The sequence below is a fragment of the Loxodonta africana genome, chromosome 9 (genome assembly GCF_030014295.1).
Source record: "Loxodonta africana isolate mLoxAfr1 chromosome 9, mLoxAfr1.hap2, whole genome shotgun sequence".
NCBI lineage: Eukaryota > Metazoa > Chordata > Mammalia > Proboscidea > Elephantidae > Loxodonta > Loxodonta africana.
In genome coordinates, this window is record NC_087350.1 from 16,997,880 (window position 1) to 17,013,067 (window position 15,188).

A 15,188-nucleotide genomic window follows, 5' to 3' on the forward strand; every position below is an offset into this window, starting at 1 on the left:
ACTACCATACAACCCAGAAATCCCACTCCTCGGAATATACCCTAGAGAAATAAGAGCCTTCACACAAACAGATATATGCACACCCATGTTTATTGCAGCACTGTTTACAATAGCAAAAAGCTGGAGGCAACCAAGGTGTCCATCAGCGGATGAATGGTTAAATAAATTGTGGTATAGTCACACAATGGAATACTACGCATCGATAAAGAACAGTGACGAATCTGTGAAACATTTCATAACATGAAGGAACCCGGAAGGCATTATGCTGAGCGAAATGAGTCAGAGGCAAAAGGACAAATATTGTATAAGACCACTATTATAATATCTTGAGAAATAGTATAAACTGAGAAGAACACATACTTTTGTGGTTACGAGGTAGGGAGGGAGGGAGGGTGGGAGAGGTTTTTTTACTGATTAGTTAGTAGATAAGAACTACTTTAGGTGAAGGGAAGGACAATACTCAATACACAGAAGGTCAGCTCAAATGGACTGGACCAAAACCAAAGAAGTTTCCAGGAGAAACTGAATGCTTCAAAAGTCAGCGAAGCAAGGGTAGGGGTTTGGGGACTATGGCTTAAGGGGACTTCTAAATCAATTGGCAAAATAATACTGTTATGAAAACATTCTGCATCCTACTTTGAAATGTGGCATCTGGGGTCTTAAATGCTAACAATCCGCGATCTAAGATGCATCAATTGGTCTCAAACCACCTGGATCAAAGGAGAATGAAGAACACCGAGGTCACACGACAACTATGAGCCCAAGAGACAGAAAGGGCCACATGAACCAGAAACTTACATCATCCTGAGACCAGAAGAACTAGATGGAGTCCGGCCACAACCGATGACTGCCCTGACAGGGAGCACAACAGAGAACCCCTGAGGGAGCAGGAGATCAGTGGGAATCAGACCCCAAACTCTCATAAAAAGACCAGACTTAATGGTCTGACTGAGACTAGAGGAATCCCGGTGGTCATGGTCCCCAAACCTTCTGTTGGCCCAGGACAGGAACCATTCCCCGAAGACAACTCATCAGACATGGAAGGGACTGGACAATGGGTTGGAGAGAGACGGTGAGGAAGAGTGAGCTACTTGTATCAGGTGGACACTTGAGACTGTATTGGCATCTCCTGTCTGGCGGGGAGATGGGAGGGTAGAGAGGGTTAGAAACTGGCAAAATTGTTACGAAAGGAGAGACCGGAAGGGCTGACTCATTGGGGGAGAGTAAGTGGGAGTACGGAGTAAGGGGTATATAAGCTTATACGTGACAGACTGACTTGATTTGTAAACTTTCACTTAAAGCTCAATAAAAATTATTTAAAAAAAAAAAAAACCATCTGGTACTGGTACAACAGATATATAGACCAATGGACCAGAATCGAGAATCCAGACATAAATCCATCCACGTATGAGCAGCTGATATTTGACAAAGGCTCGAAAGCAGTTAAATGGGGAAAAGACAGTCATTTTAGCAAATGGTACTGGCATAACTGGATATCCATCTGCAAAAAAATGAAACAAGACCCATACCTCACTCCATGCACAAAAATGAACTCAAAATGGATCAAAAACCTAAATATCAAATCTAAAATGATAAAGATCATGGAAGAAAAAATAGGCATAATGTTAGGAGCCGTAACACATACCATAAACAATATACAAAACATTGCTAACAATGTAGAAGAAGAACTAGATAACTGGGAGCGCCTAAAAATCAAACACTTATGCCCATCCAAAGACTTCACCAAAAGAATAAAAAGATTACCTACAGACTGGGAAAAGGTTTTTAGCTATGACATTTCCGATCAGCGCCTGATCTCTAAAATCTACATGATACTGCAAAAGCTCAACTACAAAAAGACAAATAACCCTATTAAAAAATCGGGAAAAGATATGACCAGACACTTCACTAAAGAAGACATTCAGGTAGCTAACAGATACATGAGGAAATGCTCACGATCATTAGCCATTAGAGAAATGCAAATCAAAACTACAATGGCTGGCAATAATCCCAAAGAATACAAAATAATAAATGTTGTAGAGGTTGTGGAGAGACTACAACACTTATACACTGCTGGTGGGAATGTAAAATGGTACAACCACTTTGGAAATCGATTTGGCACTTTCTTAAAGCTAGAAATAGAACTACCATAAGATCCAGCAATCCCACTCCAATATCCTAGAGAAATAAGAGCCTTTACACAAACAGATATATGCACACCCATGTTTACTGCAGCACTGTTTACAACAGCCCATCAATGGATAAATGGATAAACTATGGTACAGTCACACAATGGAATACTATGCATCCAAAAAGAACAGTGATGAATCTGTGAAATATTATATAACATGGAGGAATCTGGAAGGCAGTATGCTGAGTAAAATTAGTTGCAAAAGGACAAATATTGTATGAGACCACTATTTAAAGAACTCAAGAAGAAAATATTCTTTGATGGTTACGAGAGCGGGGCAGGATAGAGGAAGGGAAAGGGGTGTTCACTAATTAGATAATAAATAAGAACTACTTTAGGTGAAGGGAAAGACAACATACAATACAGAGGAGGTCAACACAACTGGATTAAACCAAAAGCAAAGAAATGTCCTGAATAAACTGAATGCTTCAAAGGCCAGAGTAGCAGGGCCAGGGGTTTGGGGACCATGGTTTCAGGGGACATCTAAGTCAATTGGCATAATAAATTCTATTAAGAAAACATTCTGCATCCCACCTTGGAGAGCAGCATCAGGGGTCTTAAACACTAGCAAGTGGCCATCTAAGATGCATCAATTGGTCTCAACCCACATGGAGCAGAGGTGAATAAAGAACATCAAGGACACAAGGTAATTACGAGCCCAAGAGACAGAAAGGGCTACGTAACCAAAGACTACACCATCCTGAGACCAGAAGAACTAGATGGTGCCCGGGTGCAACTGATGACTGCCCTGACAGGGAACACAACAGAGAGAGCCCCTGAGGGAGCAGGACAGCAGTGGGATGCAGACCCAAATTCTCATAAAAAGAGCAGACTTGATGGTCTGACTGAGACTAGAAGGACCCTGGCGGTCATGGCCCCCAGACCTTCTGTTACCCTGGGACAGGAACCATTCCCAAAGCCAACTCTTCAGACAGGGATTGAACTGGACAATGGGATAGAAAAAGAAGCTCGTGAAGAATGAGCTTCTTGGATCAAGTAGACACTTGAGACTATGTTGGCATCTCCTATCTGGAGGGGAGATGAGAGGGAAGAGGGGGGTAGAATCTGGTGGAATGGACACGAAACGTGAGAGTGGGGGGAAAGCACGGGCTGTCTCATTATAGGGAGAGCAATTAGGAGTATATAGCAAAGTGTATATAAATTTTTGTATGAGAGACTGACTTGATTTGTAAACTTTCACTTAAAGCACAATAAGAAAATTTTTTAAAAAAAGAAACGTTACACTGACACAGCCTCATTAATATAACAAAGAAATCCTTTTGCCACATGGGATCATATCTATATGTATAAGGGTTAGGATTCCAATACCTATTTTAGGGGGACACAATTCAATTGATAACAGACAATGCTTTTGTAAACAGTACTTCTTAAAAGTTTGTTTCCTATTATTTTAGCTGAGACATAGACATATATTTTATTCCTAAATTTTGACCTCATGTCTAACATCCCTGCTTACCAAAATAACCAAACCTGTTGCCATCGAGTCAACTTCAACTCACAGTGACCCTGCAGGACAGAGTAGAACTGCCCCATAGCATTTCCAAGGCACAGCTGGTGGATTCGAACTGCCAACCTTTGGGTGAGCAGCCGAGCTCTTAACCACTGCGCCACCAGGGCTCCAAAGACCCTTCTAAATACACTTAATTCAATATATCATCCATAGATTACTTTGAAGTTTGCATCTACTCAACGTAATCTGTAAAATATGACACTTTTATTCCTTGCTTTTCAATCTTTGTATATTTTATATCTCTTTTGTGCTTTATTTCACCAGCAAAGACTTCCAGTTAAATGATCGTGTAGATACACTAGATCATAAGGCAAAATGTTATTACATAATATAGTTTTGAAAGAAATACAACAAATACTTTATATGCAAATGCGTAACAAATTAAGATGAAAAGAATAAATCCAAGTATAAAAACAAAAGTAAATGGTTTAACTTCTCTGATTCAATCCATTGATTAATTAATCAGCTACTTCTTTCTCTCAGCATGTCTCCCATGTATGAGCAAGAAATCGTCTCATAATCCCTAATATCTTCTATATTTTAACTCCTCCAAGAAACTTTTACTGGCCTACAAGAAGCTTAGTGGTTCTCACAAGGGCACACACAGTGCAGAAGAGGTTAGTCTTCAGGACTGTAAGAATGACTGCCACAATACTGGGGGAAGCATAAGGACAGAGAACAAAGCGCTCAGGAAAGACTGTGCCTGGGTGTATCTCATTCAGAACGGGCCTAGTGTTTGTGCACAGGTTTCTCTGGGATGAAAACAGTGCACAGGCTCTACTTGAGAAATGAGGTGGCATTTAAGAGAAAAGGGAAACAAGTTCTCTTGGGTGACCCAGCTGTGTATTCAGGGGGTATGATCTTTCATTCAGAACTGAGCTTAATGTGCAGCCGCCATCAGTGAGGCCCAGAGAAAGAAACTGAGCTGGGCCCATTTTGGTTCAGGACCTTGAAGGATAGAGGTATAACTGCAGGGAGAAAAGCAGCAGTTCATTTCCACCACTGCATGAAGTGCAGACAGGGGCAAGGCAGGGGCCTGTGAGGACTCAGAAAGCAAGGGGTAATTGGTGAAGACATAGGCCAGGCAAAAGAGACAAGCAATTGTTTCCTTCATGGGGCAACCAGATCTGCTCGTGACAGACCAAGACAGCCAGTTTAAGGGAACACAGGTCAGTGCAGACAATGAGAACATGACACGAGGCAGGGCCAGGTGTAAACTATATTGAAGAAATTAAATGAGACTTGGTTTTGATTTAGAATAAAGTTACATTTCCAATTTTTTTAAATGTCATCTTCCCCACTAAACTGTGAAATCCATTAAGAAAGGGAAATATCTGTACTGTTCAATATGTAACTATAGCACACATCTCATCCCTTGGGACATCACAGCAGTTTAAGAAATACTTTTTGAATTAAGCTTTTCAATTAAAAAAGGTGAAATGGGCTACACGAACCACGGCCTCATCCACCCTGAGACCAGAACTGGATGGTACACAGCTACCACTACCACAACAGATGGATCCTCATAGAATGGGAGAAAAACGTGGAACAGAACCTCAAATTCTTTAAAAAAACAAAAAGACTCACTGGACCAGTTGAGACCGGAGGACTGAGACTATTGCTCTCCGATACTTTTTAAACCCTGAACCAAAACTAGCACCTGAGATCACCTTTCAGCTATATAACAGATTGGCTCACAAAATAAAGATTATCACCCATGAGTACTGTGTTCCTTTAAAAAAATCATCTGTATGAGACCAATCACTTTAAAACAAAGATGGATATACACAAAGGGGCAGGGACACTACATTAATGGATATAGAATCACCATAATGGAAATAATGAGAACATTCACGCATTATGAAGAATGTAACCAACGTCACTGAACAATCTGTGCAGAAACTGTTGGGTGGGAAACTAAACTGCTGTGCAAACATTCACTGAAAACACAACATTATTTTTAAAAAATGGGAAGGGATTGTGCCTACAAAGGCCTGTATGTCCTTCTAAAATGCTAGGGCTTTTATTGTATAGGGGTGAGGAGCCACTGCAGTGATTTCCACAGGGAACAAATGGTAGCACTCAGATGAGTTACCTAAGAGGCAGATGTAGTTGAGTGGAGGAACAAAAAGAGAAGACTCATAAAAGCTGTTACACAAGTTCAGTGAAGAAAAAATGAAAGCTTGGCAGAAGTAGGAAAAATGGAGGAATAAACTTGAGAAATACTAGGCTAACTCATTAAGATCTTTCAATCTCTGACCTACGATAGCCAACTTGAGAAATACTAGGCTGACTCATTAAGATCTTTCAATCTCTGACCTACGATAGCCAAAATAGCAAGATATAATTACTCAATGGATGTCCCAGGTGTTGGAAGACAGACGTGCTTAGAATGAATCCTACTATTATAAACTGGGTGACTGTCTCAGTTGAGGTGACATCATCTAATGATTACCAAGGTTTAGTTTGGGAGCAGTTGTCAATGTTGACTTTCATTTTGGACCAGTTGAGCTGAGGAGACCTTTTAGAAATCTACATCAATGTGAAGAGGTAGTCGGACATAGAAATGTAAAGCTGTGCTGTCCAATATGGTGGCCACAAGTGACTAAGTTTAATGTAAAATTAAGAAAATTAAATAAAAACCAAGAACCAGTTGTTTAGTTGCACTGGCCACCTTTCAAGTACTCAACAGTCACACGTGGTTAGTGGCTACCCTTTAGAGAGTGCAGATATAGGACATTTCCATCATTGCAGAAACTTCTTACATCACAGTGCATAGGTCTAACGTTGGGAGAGAGGTCTAAGCTGAAGAGACATATTTGGGAGGGCCAGCATATAGGTAACTGTAAAAAGCACTGAGACAATGAAATCGGTCAGAGACAATAGAAATTAACTGGTCAAGCATGGAAACTTGGAGATGAACCATGTGAAAGGACAAAAGAAGGAAGATGGCCATGTAAACCTCAACAGGGTAGCTGAGAGCCAGAGGAGAGTGTCACAAACACTAACAGAGAGACTTTTCAATGGACACAGCGAGGAGACAAATGCTGCAGAAATGTCAAAAAAGGCGCAGACTAGACAAGGGCCACCTGATTTGATTACAATCAGGTCACTGGTGAATGGGGATCCCAGGCAAGTAGGGAGAGAAACTAAGACGTCATCCACTGATTTTAAGTGTGAATAGTATGTGTGGAAATATTTGCCACAGAATAAAACTGTAAGCCCTCTGCAGATCAACCTCCATAGTATAAGGACTGAGAAAGATATTTATGGAGAGTTACTTTAAGGTCATGCAGTCCATTCATCAGAAAGGTGTCAATTCAACCCTGTGTTCTTGTCCCCTGGACACAGTACCGACTGAGCTCTGCTTTGGCACACGGCCCTCTACCTCCGTGCAAGAGAAAGTAGAGGTAACATACTGTACTCATTATTTTGGGGTTATTACTGGAAGGCTGTTTACTGAATCACCTACTTTAACACCAACAAAGATTTTTTCACCTTCGATTGCATTTACATCCCATGAGGAATCAGTGGGTTTACTCTTTTCATCGATGCAAATCTTTAAATAAATACTGTCTGTCTCACTCTGCCATGGCAGTCAGAAAGCTCAGACATAAACTTGCAACTCCACCTTCGAAAACCTGTAACATCAGTGGATCTGTGTCAATCCACATGCCAACTTGGCTATCGATTTGCTCTTCTATGTCTTCCATGAATGATTCTGATGCATTTCTACTTTGCTGTGTTTTTGGATGGATGCTTAAACACCTATAAAATCTATTATAAAGCAAAGTGGTTTAACAACTCATCCAAGATTTATTCATTTTCTCTTGCTCCTGGGAGACTGTAGAGAACAGAAGATTCAGCTGAGAGGGAAAAAAGAATGGATCATAAGAAACCTAGTCAACTCCTACACTCACCTGCCTAAAAACTGCATCACACCAGCTGGAGAAAAGGCCTCCCTGAGGGAGAATGGTCCCTTGACCCTCAAGGAGCTAGAAGCACCACATGTGGGCAGCACTACCTGAATAAGTACATCTCTGATATGACCATGTGGGATTAACCTTGCATTTTCACTGGCGAAAGGAAACCATTTTCCATTTACATGTTAGTAATTATGTACCCTTCTTACTAATTAGGGAGCCAGGGAGCCCTGGTGGCACAATGGTTAAGCATTTGGCTGCTAACCAAAAGGTCGGCAGTTTGAATCCACCAGCCACTCCATGGAAACCCAATGAGTTGGAATCAACTCAATGGCAATGGGTTTGGTGTTTCTGGTTTGGTGGTGCAATGCTTAAGCGTTCGGCTACTAACTGAAAGGTCAGCAGTTCAAACCCACCAGCCACTCTGGAGGAGAAAGATGTGGCAGTCAGCTTCCTTAAAAGATTACAGCCTTGGAAATCCTATGGGGCAGTTCTAGTCTGTCCTATAGGGTCGCTTCAGCTCCACAGCATCAGGTTTGTTTTTAGTTTTTCTCTTACTAATTAACAAGAAATTTTAAAAACAACAGAGGGATGGTTAAACAAATTAATTTACACCAGATATGAAACCCTCTTACACCTTCGTTAAAATTAATGTTATCCAAGAAGTGTTCAAGCTAGATTGTTAATCTAGTTTCTATTAATAGTGTTTATAGTGTTAACGATGTTTAAGTGTTAAAAAGCAAAGATGTCACTTTGAAGACTAAGGCACACTTGACCCAAGCCAGGGTATTTTCAATTGCCTCATGTGCGATTATATCATGGACTGCCAAAAGAATGAATAAATCTGTATTGGAAGAAGTACTGCCAGAACACATTATCAGGAAAGACCAGATCCTGGAGAAGGACATCGCGCTTGGTAGAGGGTCAGCTAAAAAAAAGGAAGACCCTCAACAAGACGGAGTGACACACCAGCTGCAACAATGGGCTCAAACATAGCAACGACTGTAAGGATGGCGCAGGACTGGGGAGTGTTTCGTTCTGTTGTACAATAGGGTCACTATGAGTCAGAACTGACTTGACGGCACCTAACAACAACATAGTGACACGTTAGACCTTGAGTTAGAGGATCCATGGTAAACTCTGAAAAATGTGATGGCACACTTTATGACATGCAATGCATTTTTAAGTTTTTATTCTAAATTGGTTGCAGTTTCCCCAAAAGACCTTATGATAAGCTGCTTCTAGTGACTTAGCTGTGGCAGATTAAACAGCAATGAGTTTTGTGCCTGGCTGTGTACTGGGTGACCTAACAGCGTCAATTCATGCCAGGTTTAATGCTGAGGGGCTTTCAAGAGTCAGTTACAGAACTCCCTGCCAGTACTATCATGTTGTGATTCTATATGTCCAGGATAGAAGGAGCCTTAGGATATGTCTAGATGCCACAGCGAGAATCTGGAAAAAAAGAAAAATGAGGGGCTGTTTAGGTTTTTATCAGACCTGGCTGCTTTTGCTGTCCCCAGAAACCATGCCTCACCAGCCCTCTAGTGAAGTGCTTTTCCTGTGTTCCCTGACAGTCACCCATCCTTCTCAATCCCAGGTCATCACCTTCTCCAGGTTGGTCCACAGTGTTCACTGGCACAGTTTGTGATGGCTTCTGGAGGTAGTACTCCCTTCGTGAATGGGCATATGAGCATCCCTTGGGGGCACTTCTGGCACCAAGTCTGAGTCTTTCTGGGTAGGAGGATCAAGAACTGCTTCTGGCTGTGAAAACCAGAACCTGTTCCTTTCTAGCCTCTTCTGCCTCTGCTCTGAAACTCTCATGAGGGGTCTCTGTCAAAAAGGGTGTTCTTCCAGATGAGACTCCTGTCCCTGGGGCTCCCTCTTCCTGCCTCATGAGACCTGCTTTGTTCCTGAGGGTCTGGATCTGGGCTGGGAAACAAATTTACTTTAGTTGAACACTTCAATTAAGATACTAAACCTGACTCTCTTACAATTCAGTGCAACTATGCAAACAGTACTATAGCCGCTTGTTGTTGTTGTGTGCCATCAAGTTGATTGCAACTGTTAATACCCCATGTGACGGACTAGAACTGCTCCATAGGGTTTCCTAGGCTGTAATCTTTATGGGAGCAGATCACCAGGTCTTTTCTTCCATGGAGCTGCTGGTGGGTTCAAACCACCGACTTTTCTGACAGCAGCCATGCATTTAACCACTGCACCACCAGGGCTCCTTCCTGTAGCCCCTAATCAAATACACTTAATGAATAGCTAAATGTACTCACTGCCTCAACTGCAAATAATATTGTGGGGTTAAATACACAATGTTATTGAAAATAATTTCACCTGTTTGTTTTTGTGTACTGTCTTTCCTGTGGCTACTAAAAAATTAAAAATCACATATGGGATTGGCATTATCTTTCCATCGGAGAGCACTGCACTGAATATCAGACAGTGCCTTTGAGGACAGAGAGAGTCTGACAGTGCAGGAGAGGCCAGGAGCCTCAGTCTGACCCAGGGCTCTGAGACACCAGAATTCCCAGAAGGTACTTACACATAGTGAGATTCTGTCCATAGTCTCTTCACAGTTGCATCCCTGAGGACTTGGGGACAGGATCCCGTACTAAGCGCTGTAAAAGCTGCAAAGCTGGGTTTGGGGCAGAAAGGATGTTAGAACAAGTACGAGATCGGGAGTAAATAATATTGCCTTTGCACCCTGTCCCCTCACTCAGGTTTGCGGCGTTGGGTATATCATTTCGCCTCTCTCAGCCCGTGTTTTTTCTAATGGTATGTTTATAACGACAAAGATGATTATGATGATTAAATGAGACAACAAAAGATTGGAATAAACTTCTAAATATGGTAACAGGTTACAGTTACACGGTACACTTGGCAGTTACGGTACAGTTAACTGGCAATCGGCAAAATGTCTTAGGTGACAACTTATTCTCACAATAATACCAGAAATATTATTATTATCGCCAGTTTCAGACGACCTGACTCGCACCTTGGTTATTTCTTTATCTCGGCGCTGGTTACAGGTGATTGAGCTGTAAGGCTCGTGAATGGGTGTACGAGGATCCCTTGGGGGCGCTTCCCGCTCCCGCCTCCCGGGCACAAGCTAAACCCTCCCGCCAAGCTCCGAGGCCCGACGGGGCACCCGCACCCCTGCGCTCTCACCCTCTACGCGGCTGAGACCCAGAAGCTGCAAAACCATCTTGACCAGACAAAGGAGATGGCGGAAGGGAAGAGGGGAGTAGTTGCTGAAACTGCACATGCGCAGGGCGACCCCAGAGGACCCGTTCCCAGAGTGCTGCGCTGTGAACTAGTCACGCTCGAGACTGCATTTCCCAGAAACCTCCGGGATGGATGAAACCAAAAAACCAAACCCATCGCCACGGAGTGATTTCTACTCATTGCGACCCTGTAGGACAAAGTAGAACTGCCCCATAGAGTTTCCAAGCAGCGCCTGGTGGATTTGAACCGCCAACATTTTGGTTAGCTGCCTTAGCTCTTAACCACTACGCCACCACGGTTTCCCCAGCATCTATAGAAGTGATTTTTTTTTTTTTTTTAAATATGAGTTTCTGCTTCTATTAACAATCTGGAAGGTGTCTTGGTTGTGTTTGATTGTAGATCCTCTCACATTAAACAAATAACGTTCCAGATTTAAATGTTTCCAAAAAAATCTAATTTCTTCAAGAAAACATAACGTTCTATATTTATACGTTCTGGTTGGCACAAGCGGTTTGCACTGGACTACCCAGGCTCTGTTGGAGAAAGACCTGGCCATCTGCTTCCGTAACAATTACAACTGTTGAAGAGAAAAAATTAATAACAGACATCCTATTTGATTTTAAGGTTTTTCTTACCCATAAAAAAAAATATATATATAACCATAAAAATATTCCTGACCAAAAATTAACGCTGCCAGCGGTCTTTTCACCCAAAGTTGCTCATCTTTTCTTTCCCGTTGTAAGTCTACTCCAAAAGGTTGGTTGCACGTAGGTGGAGATTCCAGAAACCACCTTATAACCAAGTATCAGTTGATCTCAGTAAAAGGGGGAGGAACAGGGTTCATCAATCATGTTAGGATTAGCCAATGGTTGATCATCTATTTTTCTCCTTCCCTTTCTCTTTATAAGCCTTTTAACTAGCTTACTTCCAGCCATTTGCTTTTTTTGAAATCAGAAGTCTCCCTATATGTGTAAATAATAACTGCAAGTAATAACTGCTCAGAGTAAACTTTATGTTTCAATTTCTTTGAGTTTTTAATACAGTCAAGAAAACCCTATAGGACAGTTCTACTTGGTAACACATGGAAATACCAAGAGTAGGGATTGACTGGAAGGAAGTAACAACAAAAATAAATATAAGTATGTAAATATAAAATAATCAAATCCTTTCCTAGAAACAGTCACCCCCAAACCACTACCTCACTGCCTCTTGGGACCCCAACTTAGAACCCTGTCTTGTGCTCCCAAACACAGCCTTGGGTTTTCTAATAAATTCAGCACTCACCATAGAACGTACTCTGCATGATTTCAATCGTTTGAATTTTATTACAACTACTTTTATGGCACAGATAAAATCTATTTTGGAAAGGAAGCACCAGAAAAGGCATTCTCATTAACCATTGTTTGTAGTGTTCTATTAATTTCCATTAGCTCAAGGTGGCTGATAGTATCGGTGAAAACTTATACTTCCTTACGGTTCTGTTTTGCTTTGTTTTCTTTTTGGGTATACTTGTTCTATTAGTAACTGAGAAAAAAAAAAAAGGTGGTGTTAAATAGGTTAGGATTAGGATTCATCAATTTCTCTTTTCAGTTCGGTCAATTTTTTGCTGTATGAATTTTTGAATCTGTTATTAGTGTGTACATATTTAGATTTTCCTCTTTGTTCAATTTTTCTTTTTTAATATGTAATGTTTCTCTTTGTTGCTAGAAATATTCCGTATCTTTAAATCTGTGCTGTCTGATACTAGTATTGCTGTTGAGTCCTTTCCAAATCACAGCGACCCTATAGGACAGAGTAGAACTGCCCCATAGAGTTTCCAAGGAGTGCCTGGTGGATTCCAACTGCCAACCTTTTGGTTAGCAGACGTAGCTCTTAACCACCATGCCACCAGGGTTTCCCATAGCCACAATACCTCTCTTATAATTAGTGTTTCCAGAAATTTTTTTTCTCTTTTTACCTTCAACGCTATTGTTATGTATGTTTATATAATGTCTAAAATCACATTGGTATAAGTTACTATTATATATGTTTCTATAATGCTTTCAAACACTGCTATGCTTTTAAACTCCAACTCACTCATAATATGAAATCAGAAACAAATATATATATATACTTCTGTGGTGCCCATTAAGCAGAAAACTCACAAGCCATTAGCAGCTTATAAGCCTATAGAAGCTATCCCTATAAGTCACCAGAAAGTTATTTAGAATATTTCTAACTTTATTGTTGTTAGGTCCTGTCAAGCCGATACAGACACATAGCAACCCCATGTAAAACAGAATGAAAAACTGCTCAGTCCTGTGCCATCCTCACAATCTTTGCTATGTTTGAGCCCATTGTTGCTGCCACTGTGTCAATCCATCTTGCCAATGGTGTTCCTCTTTTTTGTTGACCCTCTACTTTACCAAGCATGATGTCCTTGTCCAGGAACTGGTCCACCTAATAACACGGCCAAAGTACGTGAGACAAAAGTATCACCATCCTTGCTTCCAAGGAGTGCTCTGACTGTACTTCTTTCAAGACACACTTGTTCATTCTTCTGGCAGTCCATGGTATATTCAATATTCTTTGACATACCACAATTCAGAGGCATCAATTCTTCTTTGGTCTCCCTTATTTATTGTCTAGCTTTTGCATGCATACGAGGCAACTGAAAATACCATGGCTTGGATCAGGCGCACCTTAGTCCTCAAAGTGACATCTTTGTTTTTCAACACTTTAAAGGGGCTTTTTGCCACAAATTTGTCCAATGCAATACATCGTTTGATTTCTTGACCACTGTTTCCACGGGCGTTGATTGTGGATCCAACTGAAATGAGTCCAGTTGTGAGGATTTTCATTTTTTTTATGTTGCGATGCAGCCATACGGAATGAAGACTGTAGTCTTTGATCTTCGTCAGTAAGTGCTTCAAGTCCTCTTCAATTTCAGCAAGCAAGGTTGTGTCATCTGCATATTGCAGGTTGTTAAGGAGTCTTCCTCCAATCCTGATGCCCTGTTCTTCTTCATATAGCCCAGCTTCTCTAATTATTTGCTCAGCATACAGACTAAGTATGGTGAAAGGATACAACCCTGACACACACCTTTTCTGATTTTAAACCATGCAGTATCCCCTTGTTCTGTTTGAACAACTGCCTCTTGGTCTATGTACAGGTTTTGCACGAGCACAGTAAAGTGTTTTGGAACTCTCATTCTTCACAATGTTATCCATCATTTGTTATGAATCACACAGTTGAATGCCTTTGCATAGTCAATAAAACAGGTTCTCTAGAGAAGCAAAACCAGTGAAGCATATACATATGTATAGAGAGAGATTTATCTCAAGGAAACAGCAGTCGTAGTTGTAGAGGTTGGCAAGTTCCAAGTACATAGGTCAGGTATCAGCTGTGAGGCTTCTCCTGACTCACTAGCTACAGGGGCTGGTGAACCCAAGATCAGCAGGCAGTACAGAGGGCAGCTGGCTCAACTCCCAAGAAGAGGAGGCAAGATGATGACAATCTGGATTCAGGATCAAAAGAAAGCAAATGAGCTTTGCCAGAACGTCCATATGTATACTGGATACAGGCCACACCCCCAAGGAAACTCCCCTTACAACTGATTGGCTGATCACATCAGATCACATCATGGAGGATGACTACATCATTACATAAGTTCCAAATTACATCATTACATAACTGCCAAACCACTGAGAATCATGGCCCAGCCAAGTTGACCCGCAAGCTTAACCATCACAGGGATTAATACCCAGAATACATAACTCCTAGAACAAAAAGACAACCCAATTAAAAAAATGGGCAAAGGACACGAATAGACATTTGACCAAAGAACATACACAAATGGCTAAAAAATACATGAAAAGACGATCAACATCATTATTCATGAAACCAACAAACAAACCCATTGCCATCATGTCAATTTGGACTCATAGCAGCACTACAAGACAGAGTAGAACTGCCCTCAAGGGTTTCCAAGGCTATAAATCTTTACAGAAGCAGACTGCCACATCTTCCTCCTGTAGAGCAGCTGGTGAGTTCAAACCACCAACGTTTCAGCTAGTAGCCAAGCTGTTAACCACAGTGCCACCAGGGTACCTGGGTGAAATAAGTCAGTCACAAAAGGAAAATTTTGTATTTTTCCACTTATATAAGATATTGAGAAGAGGTAAATGTATACGGACCTGAGGTTATCAGTGGTTATCAGGGGCAGGCAAGAGGGAGGGGGAAAAGGGGACCCACTACTTAGGAGACACTAGCCTTTTGTTAACGTGATGGAAAAGCTTGGAAATGAATAAGGGTGATGGTTGCACAACGT

General features: G+C 41.4%; 1 protein-coding gene across 2 annotated transcripts in view; it reads right to left on the minus strand.

Moving 5' to 3' along the window:
• LOC100655684 (zinc finger protein 658) overlaps positions 1–10,954 on the minus strand; it is a 41,385-nt gene extending 30,431 nt beyond the window's left edge. For both annotated transcript variants that reach the window (XR_010322941.1, XM_010600657.3), the window contains exons 1-2: positions 10,823–10,954; positions 10,197–10,289 (exon numbers count right to left, since the gene is read on the minus strand). Coding sequence is in view for 1 of the 2 variants with exons in the window: in XM_010600657.3 (XP_010598959.2) it covers positions 10,197–10,217 (21 nt within the window). In the remaining variant the exon portion in view is untranslated. The remainder of the gene's footprint in view (positions 1–10,196; positions 10,290–10,822) is intronic.
• Positions 10,955–15,188: the final 4,234 nt, after the last annotated feature.